The sequence below is a fragment of the Dromiciops gliroides genome, chromosome 5 (assembly GCF_019393635.1).
Source record: "Dromiciops gliroides isolate mDroGli1 chromosome 5, mDroGli1.pri, whole genome shotgun sequence".
In the NCBI taxonomy this organism is placed as follows: domain Eukaryota; kingdom Metazoa; phylum Chordata; class Mammalia; order Microbiotheria; family Microbiotheriidae; genus Dromiciops; species Dromiciops gliroides.
This window is the reverse complement of record NC_057865.1, coordinates 292,960,698-292,981,519: the sequence shown is the minus strand read 5'-3', so window position 1 is coordinate 292,981,519 and position 20,822 is coordinate 292,960,698. Positions and strand designations below refer to the sequence as shown.

General features: G+C 50.4%; 1 protein-coding gene across 1 annotated transcript in view; it reads right to left on the bottom strand.

Annotated features, from left to right (window-relative positions):
* Window positions 1-20,822, bottom strand: part of MEI1 (meiotic double-stranded break formation protein 1) — a 69,036-nt gene that overhangs the window by 20,814 nt on the left and 27,400 nt on the right. Inside the window, exons 17-24 of the mRNA XM_043967779.1 lie at window positions 20,371-20,468; window positions 14,583-14,751; window positions 13,956-14,103; window positions 12,571-12,855; window positions 5,421-5,586; window positions 3,293-3,397; window positions 1,719-1,829; window positions 366-553 (exon numbers count right to left, since the gene is read on the bottom strand). Of these exons, the coding sequence (XP_043823714.1) occupies window positions 366-553; window positions 1,719-1,829; window positions 3,293-3,397; window positions 5,421-5,586; window positions 12,571-12,855; window positions 13,956-14,103; window positions 14,583-14,751; window positions 20,371-20,468 (1,270 nt within the window). The remainder of the gene's footprint in view (window positions 1-365; window positions 554-1,718; window positions 1,830-3,292; window positions 3,398-5,420; window positions 5,587-12,570; window positions 12,856-13,955; window positions 14,104-14,582; window positions 14,752-20,370; window positions 20,469-20,822) is intronic.

The following is a 20,822-nucleotide window of genomic DNA, read 5'->3' as shown; positions in this document are numbered from 1 at the left end:
CGCCACCCTTCAAGTGCTGGGGGTGCCTTACATATGGCCCGAGACAGAGGCAGGGACTCTGCCTCTCCTGGAATACCAAACACCACCAGTCTACACATAGTGAGTACTTCATAGTCACAGGCTGGGCCTCAGTACCCACCAGCCCGTGGCCCTAGGGAGTCCCTTGCCTCTCTGGGAAATGAGGGGGTTGGACTGCAGGACCTCTGTGGCCCCATCCAGCTCTAGGGCTAGGATTCCATGACCCTGTGCTATCCTCAGTGGGTCCTCTGAAGCTGGTCTGATGCTTCTCCTCTCCCAGGCCTCCCCTTCTAGCCCCATGGAAGAAGATCTGGGGGTCAGGGTGGGAGACGAGGTCAGAGATTCACCTCCAAGCCTCCAAGGTGCTGCTGAGCAGAGAGGGAGGCTGTGAGCAGCCAGCCCGAGCAGAGGAGGGCTGCTTCCTTCCTGGAGGGGCCTGGGAGCACAGAGGCAGGGGCTGGCTCCGTCCAGGTGAGCCCCAGAGTCTTCTGCAGCAGCACGAGGAGAGGGGTGCTGGACAGAAGCACGGCCACTGCTATGGGCGAGAAGGTAGATGGCACATTGGCAAGAGCAAGGCCACGGCTGCCAGGAAGGCACCCAGGACCAGAGAAGGAGCCAACAGCCCAAAGACAGACCCTTCCTCCCTTGGATATTGACACGTGGATGAATCATTCCCCAACCTTGGCCATCTTCAGCTGCAAAGAGCAAGGCTGTTTTGAGAAAACGTTCTGGGCCCACAAGGGCCGTCCCAGCACTGGGGGTCAGGCTACCACAGACCTAAGACACTGATCTGCCTGCCTAGAGGTCCCTGAAGGCTTCATGTGACAGTCATAGCTTGTATGTCTACAGTGGCTGGAAGGTCGGCCTGAGAGTCGGGAAGAGCTGGGTTCAGATTCTAACTTGAGCACATACTGACTGTGTGACCCTGGGCACATCACTTAAGTATTCTGGCTCAGTATTCTGTTTGTAAGTTACTGAGAAGGTGACCTGCATGAGAGGAGGGAGCGTCCTCATCCAGGAGTTCCCCGTTCCCCCCAGTCCCTTTCCTCATATAACTCTGTGACTCAGGGAGCATAAGTATTGTCAGTCTCCTTTTACAGATGAGCAAAGCTGAGACCCGGAATGAAGATGTACCTTGTGCATGGTCTCAGAGCTGGTGAGTGACCGCTAGGATGGGAACTCGGCTCCTGTGACGCCACGTCCAAGGGCCTTCTGTCACACCGCCTTGGTGTTCCAGAATGTTTCACAAGCGCCTCGAGCAGGAGGCTGCCCTCCACTAACTGGTGTCCCCCTCGAAGGCCTCCCACCCTCGGGCTCTAGTCTCCCTACCCCTCACTCTGCAGGCCTCCCCTTCGCCTTCACGGTTACAGCCCAACTGGACCCCTGGTCACTAGACAGCCTCCTCTCGTTCCCTCTGCCTCTGAGCACATGGATGGGCCCCCACCATGCATCACTTCCCTCTGGGCCAGAGGTCAAAGGGCTGTGGCTTGCAAGAATCTGGAACCCCATCCTTCTCTCCCTGAGGAACCGAACCTCCAATTCCTCCCCATCCTGTGTGGCCCGTCCACTTCATTCACAGCTCACGTCGCTGACCCGGCCTGGAGAGGAGGGCATTGGGCATCGGACGGCCTTCCTGAGCAAGGCTGGCATCTGCCACCCAGGAGTGAGCACCTTCCCCCTTCCCCCAGGCCAGCCCGTACCTCGTTTCCGGCTGCTGGGGGTGGTCTGGTGGAGACTCCAGTACAGGAAGTTGAAGGAGGACTGCAGCGTCTCCACGTCATCCAGGCTGCACTTCCCACACAGGTTACTCACTGCAAAACGGAAGTACCCGCTCAGACAAATCAATAATAACATCTGCACTTTCATACTCACAGGGTGTGGGGGGTAGGGGCAAATCAAGGTAGGCCTCCTGGAGGAAGAGGTACCTGCTCTGAAGGGGGATGGGGCTCACACACGGTAAGGGGCGCTGTGGGCAAAGACAAGAAATGGCAAACCAGGCCAAGTTTGCTCCGATCAGAAAAGGAATGAAGGAAAATAAGAGCCTCAGTTTCCTCACTGGCAAAATGAGGGGGTCGAACTGCTTGAATTTCTGAGCCTATGAATGACCCTAATAATGAGGTGAGGGCCGAGGGCTGGCACGGAGGCCTTTGTATGCTCCAACAGGGAGCAGTGTTCCCCGATCCTGTTAGCTTGTTTGGCTGCTGCATTGTCAAACCATCAGTTCCCATGGGGCTTGTGGCCAATTAAGATCCTAAGCTCTTCCTTCAGTCAGTTCCCCAGGCCTCTACTTTGACTTCACAGTGATACACACTGAATTTCACCTGCTGGCTTTAGCCCGTCACTCTAGCCTGTGCAAAGATTGGGGATCCTGATTCAGCCAATGTGTTGGCCGTCCCTCCCAGCTCAATGTCCACCCAAATCTGGCAAACATGCCTTCTTTGTCTTCATCCAAGTGCTTGAAAGGCCAAGAAGAGACAATTCCCACGGCCCACCCCCAGGACCGAGAGAGCCACCAACGCTGAGTAGAGACAGGAGCTGTCAGAAACACAGCGGAGGGGAGCAGGCAGGTGCATTAATTTAAACCTCTTCCCCTCTAAACCCTGGCTGCTAACAATGAACAGCTGGAGGTTTCGCTCTTCCCCTTGCCCACCTCCTGTGAAGGGGCAATGAGCAATGATATGGAGGGAAGGGATATGCAGAGGAGGAGCACCGACAGTCAGGAGCTGAAGGAGTCCGAGGAGAGGCTGGGGGTCAGGAAAGGACCTCCAGCCATGGGCTCCCATCAGGCCAGCCAGCCTCCTCTCCAGCAGGGCTGCTTCTTCTTCTTTTTTTTTTTTGGTGGGGCAATGAGGGTTAAGTGACTTGCCCAGGGTCACACAGCTAGTAAGTGTCAAGTGACTGAGGCCAGTTTGAACTCAGATCCTCCTGAATCCAGGGCCAGTGCTCTATCCACTGCACCACATAGCTGCCCTCACCAGCAGGGCTTCTTAATCTGGGGTCCGTGCACCTGGATTTCAATATTTCTGTAGCTGTATTTTAATATAAGGGGCTTCCTTTGAAATCTAGGTGTTTTACTTTATGCATTTAAAAAATTATCCTGAGAAGGAATTCATGGGGTTCACTCAAGGGTCCTTGACACAGAGAAGAGTAAGAGCCCCTCAACAGCCCAACAAGCAGGGACTCCCTGAGGGGTTCCTGCTCCTCAAGGGATCTCCATTTCCCAAAAGGTCCGGGTTTCTTGAGAGGTCCCCCTTCCCCTGTGGGGTCTACGCACCCTGGTGAAGCAGCTTCAGGTCTGTGCTGTCCAGCTCTCTCTGGGCCTCATTCCTTGGCTGCACCAAGAAGAGCAGGCTGAGCAGCAGGGGCAGGTTACCGCTGGCTACAAAGGGGAAAGAGAGAGAACATGAGTGAAGGGCAGGGGCAGCCACAGATGCCCTGCTGTCTGCTGGGAGCACCTGGCTTCCCCACTCCTGGCAGGGGACCCGAGGGTCTGTCTAGACAGGCCCCCGCGTGATGATTCTCTCATCTTGTCCTTTCCTCATTTAAACAAGGCTCTCCTCCTCTCCTTGTTCATACCCATCCCGCAAACAAGGGTCCAGGTGCAAGGAGCCATCATCCCATTGCCCCCTAACCAGGGCAATGGCTCTCATCTGTGATTCTGTCTGACTTGTGGGCCAAGAGACAGAACCCTCTGGGACACTGCTCCCCTTCCACTAAAGCCCCCTGGGGCCAGGAAGCCTGAAATAAGCTTCTTTACCCCCAGAGGCCCCATTCTCTATTCTCTGCTCCTGGGCTTTCCAACAGAGCCCAGGAAACCTGCGGCCTCCCACCCTCTGGTCTCTACCTCCCCCGGGCTTCTTTTTCTCTCCCAGATCTGGGTTCAGACCACAAGCCACACACAGAGAAAAGATATACACAGCCTACTGCATACACCCCAACACACAGACACAATTTGCTATAAATAAACAAACAAAACGGAAACAAAAAAGTGCTCCTAAGGGCAGCTGGGGCCAAGAGACAGGAGTCCTGGCTCTCACATGGATCTCACATGGGAGACACCTCGGCCTCTAACTCAGAATCCAGAGGGCCTCAAGGCCTAAGCTGACACTGACTATCTGTGTGACCGCAGACAAGTCATTTCATGGTGCTGAAGCTCAGTTTCCTTGTCTGTAAAATGGGGATAATATTAGAATCACAGGATCATACAGTTAAAGCTGTATGAAGCGAACCCTGCTTCATTTTAGAGATGAGGAAACTGAGGCTCAGGAGGTTAACTATACTGGCCATCAGGCAGTACCGGGAAGCGATGGAGAAATGTAAATTGTTTGTTATGGAGTAACAATTGAGGAATGTTCATTGAGGGGCAGCTGCAAGCCAGGGCAGCTAATCACCAGCCACCGGGAATTTGGAACAAAGATAAAGGCCAGGCTGAGGGGTGGGGGTGGGGTGTAGTTCTAACTTTCCTTCCTTCTTTTTATTTAAATGAGAGACCAAAACATCCTGGAGGCATAGGGGCATAGGGGATCTGTGGGTCTTCTGACTCAGACAACCCTCTGTTGCCCAGAGAGTCCCTGATAATTATTCTGATGGGGGCAGGGCTGGCAATCAGAAACTGAGAGGACAAAGGGCTTTCTAACCCTAAATCAGATAGAGATTAGGAACAGAGATGAGGCTCCTGGCTAGGGGGAGGAAACAGGTTCCTCTGTGTGTGTGTGTGTGTGTGTGTGTGTGTGTGTGTGTGTGTGTGTGTGTGAGTGAGAGAGAGAGACACCTGCCTCCCCCCAGAAAGAACTGAAGCTTGAACCTCTGGGTTCTAAGAGACAAAAGAGAGGGTAGAGCCCACTCCTTCTGGGGATGCCTTCAGATGAAAGCTTGAGCAGAGAACAATTCTACACATAAGTCCAGCAGCTCAAGGCCCCAGAGTGATCAGGAAAGACCATCAAGTAGCACCACTGGGCAGAAACTGGGGCCCCTCCGGGCAGGATCAGTCTGGGGGCACCGGCATTGTCAGAGGTTTACACTGTCCCTGCATACATTTACCCTAGATGTCCATGTGTGCATCTCCACAAATATTCTCTGGGTATAGCTGTTCTCACCAATGGGTATATATTTGTGGGAAAGCGAGCCACAGGTTTAGACAAATTGCTACTTTTCTTACCGCACTATTTCATTAAATGTCTCTGCTTTGAACTGGTAGTACCCCAGCTGACTTGTCAAAGTGAGTCTAGTGGTGGGGGCTCATGAGCTCCCTTTATGGTGAATGCGTGGCCTGCCTAGGAGGATTCACATCAAAGTGAGGGAGTATCTCAGGTGCTATGCTCAACACTGAAGGTGAGCAGGGAAAAGAGGCCCAGGTTCCCACACACATAAGCCCACAGGCTTCAGGACAGGTAGAGACTCACCTCGCAGCGGGGCAGCCCCACTCTCCATCAGCAGCTGCTGCAGGACCTGCAGGAAGTGCCCCCTGAGAAGGCTCCCCACCTCAATGTCCTCATTTTCCTTGAGGAAGATTTTCAGGACTGTCAGCACTTTTCGGGCTTTGTCCACGGGACTGGAATAGACAAGGTCCTGAGGAGGAAGAAGAGAGAGAGAGAGTAGAGCAGGAGGTCAGCAAAAGGGTCAGGAGAGCAGCAGCCAAGCATGGCCTCTAAAGTCAAAAAGGTCTTTTCCAATGCATCGGGTTCATGGGACCAAGAAAGGATCTAATTCCGTTTTACAGATGAGGAAACTGAGGCTCGGAGAGGTTAAACGACTCGTCCCAGGATCACACAGCCCCTGAGGGTTGGAGGCAGGATTCAAACTCAGGTCTTCTGACTCTAGGCATCTTGTCCTTGTCATACCATACCTCCCTGTTCCAGCAGCCTAACTTCTCTCTGCTGAGCTCCTTACAGGTAACTTGAGGCTGAAATAGGTCCTTCTTCTCATGGAAATTGTTTAGATACCTTTATGTATTTTCAAATGAAAAAATATGAGTCACATGTAAAGTGCTTTGAGCTCTCCAGAAAAGAATGCATGTTTCCATTCTCCCAAAAGAAGAGACCTTCAAGGTCATTCAGTCCAGCCCCTATTTCACACATGAGCAAAGGGAGATGCAGAGAGAGCCAGATGTAGAACCAGATGATCTCGAAGGCCTGACAGAAGTAGAAGTGGGCTGGAGGTGCTCTTGAGCCCCCCCCCCAGCCTTGTCTTCTCCCCTATTAGACTGAACGCTCATTGAAAGTAGGGATCATTTGTTTGTCTCCTCTGCACTTAGCACATTCCCCAGCATATAGTAGGTGCCTGATAAAGCAACGAATGCTTGTTGGCCGAATGACTGACTGTCAAGCCAATCACAGCAATCCCCAGAGGGTAATAATATTAGAGAAGGCATTTTCATCCCAAGTAGCAGAGGCAGAAGAGGAGAGTGGGTAGGGGAACTGGCCAGCTGGCTCACATGGTATCTGGAAGTAGGTCCTGGAGTCCTGGACCACGCATCAAAATGCTCTACCAAGATTATCACAGATCTGGGACCAGAAGCCGTCTCTGGACTCCTGGTTGGTACAATGCTCTAGGGCAGGAGTTCTTAACCTTTTTGTCATGGACCCTTATTTGGAACAACGTTTTAAAATGCATATAATGAATATATAAAAGAACAGAGTAAGCCAATTATATCCAAATACCATTATCAGAATATTTGAAAAAAGCAGTATGAGGCCCTGAAGAATCCCTCCTCTAGGGAAAGGCAGTGAGAGGTTGTTAAAGAGGAAGGAGATGGTGATGGGAGGATGAGAAGAGAAGATTCCACTTTCTCCTGGTCCTTTCCCTGACTCTCTCCACTAGTTTTCAAGAGCACAGGCTGGTGGGAAAGAGGGCTACTTCTCATTATACTTTAAAAGTTGCTCTATTTAATTAAGCTGAGCACCAGCAGGACCAGAGGCCCATTAGCCCCCAATGCTCAGAGCTCTGCTCAGATCACAAGGCTGTCTGATGGGTCCTATTAGACACATGGGGCTAATGAATCTCAGGTCACAGGGTCAGTCTGCCCAGCAGCCAGTTTGCATCACATAGAGAAAAACAGCCATAGACAAAATCTCTAAACCCACAAGCTATTTTGCTGCTACGTGATCAGAGTCACGAGGGAGACTGGGGCAGGCGTGGGGGGGAATCACTCACGGCAACTTGGGGAAAGGTGGAAAAGCAGGACATTAGTGCCATCTGGGAAGACAAGGGAGGAGGGAAAAGAGGAGAGAAAGAGGAGAAATGTGGGAGGAAAAATAATGAGGCGAGAGAGAGAAAAACAAAGGAACAGAAGCAGGAGGAAGAGGAGAGGAAGTTATTAATAGTAAATAATGATGATGATAATAATGGAGGAGACAGAGAGGGCAGGGAAAAGGAGGAGGAAGAGAGAAAGAAGGGAAAAAGGAAGAGAAAGATAAAATGGAAGGTAGAGTTAAGTTTCATGAAGCCATAAGGTTGGGGCCAGGTTCTGCAGATGGCCCTGGATTCTTTCTTTTCTTTCTTTTTTTTTTTTTTGCATGGCAATGAGGGTTAAGTGACTTGCCCAGGGTCACACAGCTAGTGTCAAGTGTCTGAGGCTGGATTTGAACTCAGGACCTCCTGAATCCAAGGCCAGTGTTTTATCCACTGCGCCACCTAGCTGTCCCTCCTGGATTCTTTTTTTTTTTTTTTTTTGCAGGGCAATGGGGGGTAAGTGACTTGCCCAGGGTCACACAGCTAGTAAGTGTCAAGTTTCTGAGGCCAAATTTGAACTCAGGTACTCCTGAATCCAGGGCCGGTGCTTTATCCACCACGCCACCTAGCCGCCCCCCCTGGATTCTTTTTAAAAGGCAATTGGAGTTAAGTGATTGGCTCAGGGTCACACAGCTAGTGAGTATCTGAGGTGAGATCTGAACTCAGGTCCAGAGCCGGTGCTCTATTCATTGCACCACCTAGCTGCCCCTGGGGCCTGATAGCAGTTAATCTGAAAATGATCTGGGGAGTTTAGTGGACTGCAAGCTCAACAGGAATCCACAGGGTGCCATGGCAACCAAAAGAGCTAATGTGGATCTTAGGCAGCTGGAGAGTGTTCAGTATGAAAGCAGGTGACCAAAGGTGAGCCTGGGCAAGAAGGCCCTTTGCCTCTCAGTGCTCCTCAAGTTTCAGAGTGGGTAGCGATCTGTACTGGTGGAGGGTGTTTCTTTCCTGGGAGTTCCCTATGACAGTGAAAGGTCCCATCCAGTAAAACAGCACAAGCCAAGCACCAAGCATAGATGGGATGACCAGGAGACTGGGATGGCCTAATTCTGCACCAGGGGACTAGGACCAGCCAGTTTAGTAGCAAGGTTGGGAGAATGTCAAAGGGCAGAGATGAGAGGAGGGATCTGAGAGATGCTTCGGAGATGGGGCATCGAGACTGAGGGCATCAGAGGCTAGATGGGCATGCAGAGGGCCCTGCCAACAATCACTCCAAAGGTACATGTACCAAAGGCTTAGCTCTGCTCCCCACTCCTCACCCCACCCCCAGCATGCAGTCACCCTCACACACCCTCACTCAGACAGGAGAATTACAATGGTGCATGAGCTTGGCAGCCGATGGGAAAGAGTGGGTGCTGGGGCCAGGGGACAGTGACATGGTTGGATGGGCCTGCAGTTGTGAGTCTGTGTGTCCAGGTGGAGGTGCATGGGATGCCGCCAAAGTGTCCCATCTCACCAGAACTGGGCCCAGGAGTGTGGGAGCACCTGCAAGGTTGTCAGAAGAGAAGGATGCGCAAAAACAAGTCGGGGAGCCCGAGGGCTCAGGGAAGCCGGGGAAGGCATAGTGGGCCATGGCGTGGAGGTGGGGCTGTCAGGTCAGGAGGACAGACCAAGTTAGGGTGGAGAGGGGGCATAAAGGGCAGGCTGTCCAACTCAGAGGCAGAAGTCACCAAAGTACACACGAGGCTCCCCGTAGGTCACACAATGACTTGGGAAACCACACATGCTGATATATTTATTTTTTGTTACTATATCAGCACATTAAAGTCTGATAGGAACTACATTTTCATGTGGTATGGGCTACACTTGGGGCTGAGGGCACATGATAAAGAGGAATGGGGCTGGGTCCTGGGCCTCACAGGGTCAGGTGGTGTTATCATTTGGTCAAGTAGCCTATAGTTCAAGCCTCCTGGGGCTGGAAGCTGAGGGTCCCCTGTCCTACCTTCCCCCTTTTGTAACAGGGGCAACTATAAGGATCCTCCCTGAGGGCCGTGCTTGGTGATGGGTAGGGCTGGCATTTGGGAGAACAATGGAATGCAGCAGCCAAAAGGAAAAAAGGACTGAGGAGGGGTTGGGGTAGGGGTTTTTTTTAACCTCATCTTGTACCAGAGGGAGAGTCTCAAAGTCTGGAGGACTTTTTAGAGTGACCTGTCCAGGAGATGGTGGAAAGAAGGCAGGAAGTTGCCTGAGCATCCCCTAGGAAACAAGATTAAATCAAGCCTCTAAAAGGATTCTGGAGCTACAGAACCTACAAAAAGACAGAGAGACACAATCTTCTGGCTAGAGATGCTTTAGAAGGACTTCAGGAAAACTGCCTCACTTGGCAAAAGAGGAGCACAGCACAGCACAGAGGGCGCCCAGACAAGCCAGGGGGAGGCTCTTAGCCACAGCACAGATCGGCAGCTGAGGCCCCTCAGTCCTGGCCCAGCTCTAGTCACAATGCAGAAGGCAGACTGCCAGCTGGGGTAGCCCCTACACAACAGCCTCAACTAGGCCGGGACACCCCAGTATAGTGAGCAAGCCCCAAGCCCCTGAGCGATCAGGCCACTGGCCCCCAGCACAAGGACCTTGGAACCCAGGAGGAAAGCTCAACTTTAAAAGTCACAAAATAGGCTAGAAATAGGAGCACCACAAGAGGAGGAGCCATGAAATATGTGCCAGAGGCAAAGAAAATAGGAAGATAAGGAAACTAGAAAGGACCAGACTACAGCTCAGATGATACGCACACATTTGCCGACTGACTCCAAGCAGTCTGTCCTGCCATGTGACCCCCGGATGACTTCTTTTTTTTTTTTTTTAGTCAGGCAATTGGGGTTAAATGACTTGCCCAGGGTCACACAGCTAGTTAAATGTTAAGTGTCTAAGGCTGGATTTGAACTCAGGTACTCCTGTCTCCAGGGCCAGTGCTCTATCCACTGTGCCACCTAGCTGCCCTACCCGGATGACTTCTAATACTAAGGCAGATGTAACTGTCTTTTCCTAGGAAAGAGCCACAAGATAGATTTCAGTATTGATTACTCAAGGACAAATGGCAGCAAGGCTGTCCGTAGCTCAACAAACCTGTGAAACCCAGATGACTCTTCCTCAGAGCACCTTGTTAACATAGGCCAGCTGTAGCCTAACATCTACCCAGGTGATGGCACTTAATTATATAAGCAGATGAGTGAAAGAACTAGCTACTGCCATAAAAACAGGCCTGGTTTCAGTGCAACATTGCAAAAAATATATGCTGCAGTCTTATAGGAATTTTAATTGATCTATTATGAAAAAAAAAAACCCTTTCAATTTGAAAATTAGTTTGAAAAGGGATATTCAGGGGGGCAGCTAGGTGGCACAGTGGATAAAGCACTGGCCCTGGATTCAGGAGGACCTGAGTTCAAATCCAGCCTCAGACGCTTGACACTTACTAGCTGTGTGACCCTGGGCAAGTCACTTAACCCCAATTGCCTCACCAAAAAAAAAAAAAAAGTATTCTGAACTTGGCTTTGGTAAAGCAACCTTCTTAACCTTCTGTTCTACTACCATAGACATTTGACTTCTAGTTTCCTGAAGAGAAAAATTTGATTTTTTTTACTAGGAAGCCTTTGTGCACTGCCAATTTTTCTGTTTGGGGAAATCTAAGGATTCTCTGTGGTTAGACTTATGGAAGGAATGTGGATTTGAAAAATTGGTGCCTATGATTTATTTAACTTATGTTTGATATATAGTAGTAATGATTTTGTGAATGTGGATTTTTTGTGTGTACCAACAGCTCTGAATTGTCGCTTAGATGTAAGCAGAAAGCTTTGAGCTCTGCTTCCAAAGTTATTTAATTTTTCCAGTGTTTGAATGTTATTTTTTTGTGTGTTAATAAAAAGGATAAAAATTAGAAAATATATTCTTAACTCAAGCATTTGCTGGATCATTTTTCTATAAAACTTATTTGTATAATATAAAACACTCTTATAGGTTGACTTTTTCTTCATTTATCAGACCCTGGAATCACATTTTATAAAAAAAAAATAGAGACCATTCATAATTGACTCAAAGATAATTTTTAATGTTAATATCTCTGCCAATTTTCATACCGATTTTATCACTTTTATAACAAATGTTTTCAAAAATTCTAATTGGATATGTATGTGGCCTCTGGATATGTGTATCCGTAGTACCATCCTGGACTATGTATGTTTAAATTAACTTTTATCGAATTGATGGACAGATGTACATTTTTGACATTATGCATGGTCCTTTTAGATCACATGAAGTTTGATTTGCAGAAATGTCTAGAGATTAACTTGTATATGTGGTTGTCTCCTTAATAAACAGCCTGACCATTAAAACACACATACGTACACACACAGAGGTAAAATATGAGTAATAAACATTAAAGAACCCTCACCATAGAAAGCTACTATGGTGACAGGGAAGATCAAAACACAAACTCAGAAGAGGACAACACTGTCAAAATGCCTACATGTGAAGTTTCAAAGGGTAAGATGAATTGGTTTCAAGACCAAAAGTCTTCTTGGAAGAGCCCAAAAAGGATTTTAAAAATCAAATAAGAGAGGTAGAAGAAAAAATGGGAAGAGAAATGAGAATTGTACAAAAGACAGTAAATAGCTTAGGAAAAGGACAAAAATGGACTGAGGAAAACAATTCCTTAAAAAATACAATTATCCAAATGGGAAAAAATATACTGAAGACAGTGGCCTGCCCAGTCTGAAAAACCTATGAGAGACCCAGAGACAGAGAGATCCTGGCTTTCCTAAGCCCCACAGGAAGCCAGAGGACTCAAGAGATCAGGGCCTCTGTTGGGGCAGCCCTAACACTGGGGACCATGAGGGATCAATATGGATCCTTGGGACTAGAGGTTCCTCACACGAGGATTTGGGTCTTGTTCCCCTCCTGTGAAATGGGGAATTGTCTTCAGTTTTTCTGGCTGGGAACCACAGCCCACAGAGGAAGAAAATGGCACAGTGGGATCCAAGAGAGGTTCTGCCCTGGTCACTCTCAGAAGGCTGGACTTTTTGTGAGGTGGACATAGTTGTGCCTCTGCTTCAAAAGAGCCATGACTCACGAGGACCAAAAGAGCCCAGTCCTATGAGGTGAGCCTGGGCTCTGGAGCACGAGGAACCATCCCCATGGGACCCTGGGCAAGCCTCCTTTCTTTCTCCGGGCCTCAGTTTCCCCATTTCTTACACCTGAATGACTTAGTAGATAGAGCTTGTTGGGGAAGAGCCACAGAGCCAGGATGCTGGGCCTGAGCCCCAGTACCTCCTTCATATGGGAGGAAGAACTTAAAAGGGGCAGGTCCGCCTTCTCCTATTAGTCACCTACCAGTAAAATGAGCAGAATACTGGAGCTACTCTTCAGAATGTGCAGCAAGGTGTCCCAGCGGTTCCGAAGAGCAGGAGGCCTGGCGGGTGAGGTGGCATCCAGGTCCTCAGCTTCCTCACTGCCACCATCCTCCCAGGACAGCCAAAGCTCGAGTATGCGGCGGCCAAACCTGCTCTGTAAGTCTGGGTAGGTCAGGAAGAACTTGAGTGTGCAGGGATGGTGGCTGTAGACCAGGCTGAGGTCTGGGACACCCTCCAGCATTGTCCTGATGGCGCTCAGGGGAGCCTAGAGGAGAAGGCCATGGGCTGCGGAGACTGAATGGCACCGTTCGCCCCAGGCTGCCAGAGCCCACCTGGCAAGCACTTTCTGTCCTACGCTCCAAAACCCAGAAGCCAACCGGGCTCTTCCTGTCTTCCTACACCTCACGCCCAGCACACGAGCTCTGTGGTTCAGTGACACCAGCCTTCTCCGCACACCAGATGCTGGATCTCCCTCCTCATCTCCCCCTCCTGGCTTTCTTCAAGCCCCAGATAACCCCACCCCCAATCCGCTTGCATTCCCTCTGCTAAGTATTTCCCATTGCTCCCATCTTGAGCTGGTTTGTATCTCTCAGGCCATCTCCCCCAATAGACTGGGAGCTCCTTGAGGGCAGGAGCTGTTTTTCACCTTTTGTTGTATCCCCAGGACTTAGCCTACTGCCTGACACATAGTAGGTGCTTCATCAATGTTCCCTGACTGACCGCTAATGGAATTTTACCCTTCCTGGGTAACAGGTTGTGACAGGAATTAGGTCCTTTACTCAGAGAGAACATGCTGAGTTTGGAGTCAGAGGGTCTGGGCTCTAGTCCCATCTCTGCCACCCTGTGTGAGCCCTCCCAGCTTGTGTCCTCAGCTGTGACATGAGGGGGTTGGATGCGGGGTCTCTGAGGGCCCTTTCCGCTCTATGTCTGTGAGGCTGTGATTCGCTAATGGTGAGGCTTCGGGCATGGGGGGCATCACGCTCGCAGGCCGTCTGCTTCCCCAAAGTCAGGCCTTCCAGAGCCATGGCAGAGGGGCCTGGAGAATTCTCAGAGCTGTCAGCCCTTGTCACAGGAGGCAGAAATCACAACAACAACAACAACAATCTGGCGTTTCTACAAGTCTGCAGAGAGGGAGCCTCACCTACTGGCTCCCTCCCCCGACCTCTCCACGCTCCCCTAACTCTCCCCAGTTATTATTCCCAGTAGGAAGGGTCAGGCTCCAGCAGGCAGAGACAGGCAGCCAAAGCCAACCTTGGAAATGACTGGTCTCTTCCCAGCTCTGGGAGACCGTCCTGAGGAAAGAAGCTCAGAGCCTTGGTTAGCACCTTCCGCGCGCTAGACAGGCCAAAGAAAAACCATCAGTACCTCCTCTAAAGGTTCCCCTTTGTCCTGACAGACCATGAGGAGGTAAAGGACTGCTCGGAAAATAGCAGGCGGGGGGCTCTCGCCCTGGTCCTGTATGGACAGGAGGAGGCTTCTCACAGCCAAGAATAACTTTGCCTCTGGAACAAACCTGCCAACAAAAGTGGAGCCTGTGAGAATGGCCGGCCCGGGGGTCTGCGCGGCCCTGACAGCCTGTCAAGGCCTACAGCCACTGACTTCTAGGGGCCCCCCACTTTGGACAGAGCATGCTCATGAGAAAAGGAAGCAACCAGAAGCTGGTATCAAGGATGCCACCCTTAGTGCCTGAATGATATTGCCCGGTCCTAAGACCTCTGGCAGGGGATGAGACTTCAGGCCAGCGATGCCCTCAAAGCAGGAGAACAAAGTGGACCGGAAGAGAAAGGGCCCTCCCCAGCCTCCCAGGGTACCAGACTCCCAAGAGGCTCCCTGATGACCAAAAAAAGGGCCTCCCTCTCCTGTCAACTCCTTGGGCCCACAACCTCCCATAAGGAGCAGTTAAAGAAATGTCAGGCCAGAGGAAAGCTCTGGTGTGGTTGCCACCTTCCTGCACCCTCTTGGTGCCTATGCCGCACCTCCCTCTAGGCTCACCTGTCCTCATGGATATAAGCAAGGTAGAAGAGGAGGAGGAGGCAGTACTGGCGCTGACGAGTCGCTTCGTCCACGTACAGGGAATCAGACAGGAGCGCCAGGCTTTCGGAGCCTCCTGTGTTTACCTGGGGCAGACTGTGCTGCAGGATGACAGACACGACGGAGAGCCCTAGAAACAAGCGGTTCATGGAGACAGAGGCTTGCGTGTGGCAGCTTTGGAGCCTGTCATCCGCAGACCCAGCCTGGAACCCCAGCTCTGACCTCCCTCCCCAGCCTCTAGAATCAGGAGAATATTGGCGCTGGCTGCCATACAAGGTGGCTGGGAAAAAAGCACTCATAAACCTAGGAGGAGGAAGACTTGGGGGATAGGAGAGCCTTCCTTGAGTGTCTGAGGGAGAAGCACTGGGCTAGAAGTTAGAGACAGATTTCAGCTTCATACAGGGAAAAACAGCCATCAAAGTGGCATGCTCTCCTTGGGCCGAGTCTCTCTACCTCCCCTGGGCCTCAGTTTTCTCATCTGTAAATGAGCACACCATCCCAGTATCTTTGCTAAGAAAACCTCAAAAGAGGTCGCGAGGACTCAGACACGACCGAAATGACCCAACAACAACAAACACGGACAGACCCAGCAGGGGAGGCTTTCTAGAATGGACCCTGGTCAATAGAATCCCAGAATCCCTGGGGAGCAGAGTCCCAGTCTGTGGGAGCACTGAATCCATTACGGGTTTTGCTTCCACTCAGGTACCCTGACTACTAGGCCTGACAGTGTAGACAGGATTTCCTCTCCAAGTCTTGAGAGGTAAAAGTGGCTAAGGATGAGGCAACAGTTTTGGTCAGGGAAGTGACTGGGGCGAGAAAAGGAAAGGCAGAAGCAGGCGAGGGCACTGCCAACGCCAGTGAATTCAGTCTAACCTACCAAGCACCAGTGACAGCCCTCAGTGTGCAGGGCAGCCCAGATGAAGAAAGGCCTGCCCTCAAGGGGCTGACACTGTCCTGAGGGAAGTGACGCCTAAATACACGTACACAAGGGGATTGGAGGAGAAGGAGAACACTCACTACTGCGGGTCTGGAGAGGCCTCTGGCAGGAGAGGGGCTTCTAAGGGGCAGAGGTAAGGGGGCAAAGGCCCGGAGATGGGAAACACAAGGCCTACTTAGGGAAAGAGCAGCTGAACTGACTGGACTGAAGAATGCCAGGGAACCGTGGGCAACAAGCCTGAAAAAGCGGGCTGCAGCCAGCCTGTGAAGGGCGGGACACGCCAGGCTGAGCCTTGGTGTTTTCTCCTGGGGCCAAAAGGAGCCCCGGAGCTTTCTGCAGCTGGAGACTCGCATGACCGGGCTTTGGCAGCTACGTGCAGAACAGCCTGCAGAGGGAAGGGGTTAAGAACCTGTGACTCCAGGAATGGCAACACTGGGTGATGACCAGCTGTGACAGACGTGGCTCTGCCCAGCAGTGTGATGATCCAAGACCATGCCAATGGACTCATGATGGGAAACGCTCTCCTCCTCCAGAGAAAAGGACTGTGGATCCTGAATGCAGATGGAACCAGACTGTCTCTACTTTGGGGCTGTTTTTTAAATTTCATGAGGTTTTTCCCTTGTGTTCTGATTCTTCTTTCACAGCATGACTAATGCAGAAATATGTTTGATGTGATTGTACATAGATAACCCAGATCAGATTGCTTTCTGTCTTGGGGAGGGAGGAGGGAAGGGAGGGAGGGAGGGAGAAACATTTGGAACTAAAAATCTTATAAAAACAAATCTTGAAAATTACCTTTATGTGTAACTGGAAAATAATAAAATACTTTTATGATTAAAAAAGGGAGGGAAATATAATTTTCTATGTCCTCTTTGAGGTCAATAAAGAACATTTAGTGTTTTAAAAAAAAAGAGCCTGGGGGTATGGGTGAGAGGTGACAAGGGACTGCACTAGGACAGTGGCCCTGGGGACACTTACTAGCTGTGCGACCCTGGGCAAGTCACTTAACCCTCATTGCCCTGCCCCCCAAAATACAATTCCTTAATCTGAAGTTTTGTTTTCTGTTTTCTCTCACAATCTAGCTAGTGTGGGAATGTTTTCCATGACTACTCATGTGTACCTTGTATTGAATTGCCTGAGTTCTTGGGGGGGGGAGGGGAGGGAGGAGGAGAGGTTGGAACACAAAGTTTAAAAAAACTGATGTCAAAATTTGTTTTTACATATATTTTGTAAAAAACAAAAGATACCAGAGGGGTTTGGCATTTCTTTCTCCAGCTCGTTTGTCAGATGAGGAGGTTGAGGTGGGCAGGGTTGGGTGGCTCGCCCGGGTTGCATAGCTGGTGGATGTCTGAGACCAGATTTGGGCTCAGGAGGCTGAGTCTCCATCCGCTGTGCCCGCTAGCTTCCCTATGGGTTACTATGGGTCATACTAAATGAGCAGCAAGTAGAGGAAGAAAACACACCATGTCAGAAGGGACTGCACTAGGACAGTGGCCCTGGGGACAGCGTTGAAGTGAGACATCGGGGGTAAGGACCCAGATGCCAACTGATTCTGAGGCTTCAGTTAATTATTCTTCCTGGAATCAGGCCAAGAAATAGGGGGGCCCTTTTGGCCAAAAGGTCACATTTAAGTAGCAAGGGGGGATAAGGGTAAAAGTCACATGGGACGTATCCCAAAATGTAGCTGATACAGAGATAGACAAAGGAGCCTCGATACAAGCAACTCACCACAAGCACTGAGCCAAGATCCCACCACTGGAGTCAGAGAGGCCCACCCAAGCACCCCCATGAACAATGGCCGGGAGGGGGGGGGGTCGGGGGAGGCTCCCGGCTGAAGGCCATGGCCTGCCAGAGATCTCTGCCTACACCTCACAAGGGCAATTGTCCCATTGACCCCCTACCCGGCACCCTGCTTTGTACCATTTCATTAGATGAGGAGACTCGGCTTTGCAAGGAGCATAATGAATATTAATAAGGGGCTCATTAGGTATTCCTAGTCATAAGCAGGGATGTCTCTCTTTCGCATCTCTAAAAAAGGAGGCAAGTTGTGTCCCTGCACCATCACCCTGTGACCAGGATCTCTGCTTCCCTGGAGCTCACAGATTTTGGCTGGAGTTTGGGAAGGATGAATTTGTGCCATGCCGGCCTTAGCAGGGACACAGCATCGTACTAGAATTAGGGAGGACATGTGCATGACAGCCTTTCAGAATCCTTTTGGCCACTGTGAGATCTGGTGATACCTTCAGAATAGTCAGTGAACTGGTCATTTTCCAACACAATTAATGAGGTTTTAATCTCTTCTGGACAGCTGGGTGGCAAAATGGATAGAGCGCCAGGCCTGGAGTCAGGAAGATTCATCGTCTAGTTATGTGACTGTGTCACTTAACCCTTTTGCCTCAGTTTCCTCATCTGTAAAATGAGCTGGAGAAGGAAAAGACAAACCACTCCAGTATCTGCCAAGAAAACCCCAAACAGGGTTGTAACGATTGGAATGACGCCACCTGCTGGAGACTTACTATAGAAGAGCTCCGCCCATGAAGTGAAGGTCTTTGAGGGCAAGAACATACGTCTTTTCTTTGGCATCAGGAAGTGACATTGGCTAGTGAGAGGAAGAAGGAAGAGACTGGAGCTCTGTCTCACTCTCTTTCCTCTGGACTCTGGTGGAGAAGGGAGCTAGAAATGCGCTCTCCCTTTAATAGATAGGAATCTAGGCCTTTCTCTCTTTATAAAATTCTTATTCTCCTTAATAAATGCTTAAAAGTCTAACTCTTGCTGAAGCTTATAATTTATTGGCGACCACTCATTAGATATTTTAGACAGACTAGCTAGATTTTTAGCTCTTAATAGGCTCATAGAGTTGGACACAACTGAAAAGCGACTGAGCAACAACAAACAAAAAGCGTCTCTTCTCAATTCGTATATACAGTGGCCTAATTTTCTCATTGTAGACAGGAACAAATCACACAGGTTTGAGAAGTACTCAGTTACCTTGTTATTGCGCCGCATTTTCTATTGTGAGCCTGAAGAATTACATCTTGCAATAAAGCGTGGGAAGGGATTGCAATGAGAGAAGGGAAGAAAGGCTAATGGCTCATAGAGCCGGGTAAACCTGAGAAGATGGCCCTGCCCCCTGGGCAGGATGCCCAGACAAGAGCCGAGCCACCGGGAAGTAAAGAGACAGAGTCACCAACTCTCAGAGCCAGAAGGTCCCTCTGTGTCCAAGTACCACATGGCTATCCTGGGGGATGCTGCTGCCAGCCCACCAAGGCTGATGTGCCAGCAGGAATGGGGGCTTGGAACGTCTTCTAGGAATGGGGGTCTTTTGTAGACAGCTCATTCCAGGCTCTCTGAAGTGGATGGGGCCCCACACACGACTCCTAAAGAGTCCAATGTGGTGATGAAGGCCAAAAAAGAGCCTTCATCACCACATCTTTGCTATGACACCTGAACCCTAAAGGCCCTTTTTCTGTGGGGATGGAAGCCTCTGTTGTGGTCCTGGGGGATAATGTTGCCTCAAAACTCCTCTATAAAGGAGGCTGGGTCCACTCAGACCCTCAGACCGCCTTTCCCCTTCCTAACAGTTATGGGTCAAGGACATGAATGCTCACAAGGCTGGAAGCAGCAGGGAGTCACCAAGTCTAATTCTTCCCAGAAGATGGTAGACCACTGGGCCTTGCCATTCACCCACATGCTGTGTCCTCCAGATCCAGTAGCACACTGCCAACAAGGACACTCAGACCTTGTCAGCTTCGCCCTCCTACATGTGTGGTCTCTCTTCAGGAGAAGCTGAGCTCCTTGAGAGAAGGGACCTTATTGATTTTTTATTTGTACCCCCAATACTTTACACAAATCTGTCCACACATTCAAGCCTAGCAGTCAACTTTAGCAGAAAGAAAGCCCGTCAGAGCTGCTTGCTAGCTACCAAGGCTGTCCAAGGCTGTTTTGGGCACGTGGCAGCACAATGTGGAGGTATTACAATCTGGATGACCACAAGCACTTCCCGGATACTCTGCCTAGCAGGTGTTCTTAGTAGCAGGCTGGTCTGGTTCCAGCACACTGACCTCTCCAGCATGTTACCTTTTTTTTTTTTTTTTTTGCCGGGCAATGAGAGTTAAGTGACTTGCCTAGGATCACACAGCTATTAAGTGTCAAGTGTCTGAGGCTGGAGGGGAGGAGGAGGAGGAGAGCCAGCCAGAACCCCTCTTGTCCCTCTTTATGTCTGAAGGACAATGTGTTTTTCTCTGTGGGGAATTCTAAATCCCTGAATCCAAGGCTGGTGCTCTATCCACTGTACCACCTAGCTGCCCCTGTGTTATCATATTGATGCCTACCACACACTCAACGTTCCCTCTCCAAAGGACTCCTAGTTCTGACCCCACGTCAACATTCCATCTCCAGCCTCCCACAGTGGCACAAGCCGTTCCTCATGCCTCCTCTATGAAGCCTTTCTTCACCATCTCAGTTATTAGTGGTTTGTCTCTCCTCCAGTCGAGAGTCATTTATTAAGTACTTACTGTATTCTAGGGCTTTGTCCCCCCAGGCCTTGCACACAGTAATCGAGGACGCACTGCTGGACAGACTGGCCAGTCAGGGAGCTCTCCCCGACTTTCTATGGATTAACTAAAGGGTTGAGGTGAGATCATGGGACAGTGAATGAGGACTAACGTTGGCCCTGAAGCTCTCTGGGAAGCCCAATGCAGGTGTGTGTCTGCTGGGCCAGCTCCCTATCATGGGTATTCAGACCTCTAGGGCACAACCATCTATCTAAAGGAAGGTGACTGACCCAAGGGCACCCTTGTGCACCTTTCTTACCCTCTCTGAGCAGTGGTCTTGTCTCCTCCAAAGCTGAAAAGAGGTTGAGGCACAGGGAGCAGAGGAAGCTGGAACAAGCCTGATTCAGGGCTGGGTGGCTGGGAGGGAGAAGAGAGAGAATGAGTCAGATTGGGAATTCCAGGCTCAGTCATCCCCAAACAATGCCTTGGCTCCATTCACAGGGGGTGCTTTTTAGAATTCCCCACAGAGAAAAACACATTGTCCTTCAGACATAAAGAGGGACAAGAGGGGTTCTGGCTGGCTCTCCTCCTCCTCCTCCCCTCCGAAGCTCCCCCTTTGTCTGCACTCTTTCAATTCTCTGGATGAGAGCCAGGATCAAATTCCTTTTAGATGCCACTCTCTAACACAGTGCTAGGGGGCTTCTGTTTGACGGACATCTTTTGTGTGTACATCACAACCCTCTGGGGACCCACTAAGCCCTCTCTTCCCCC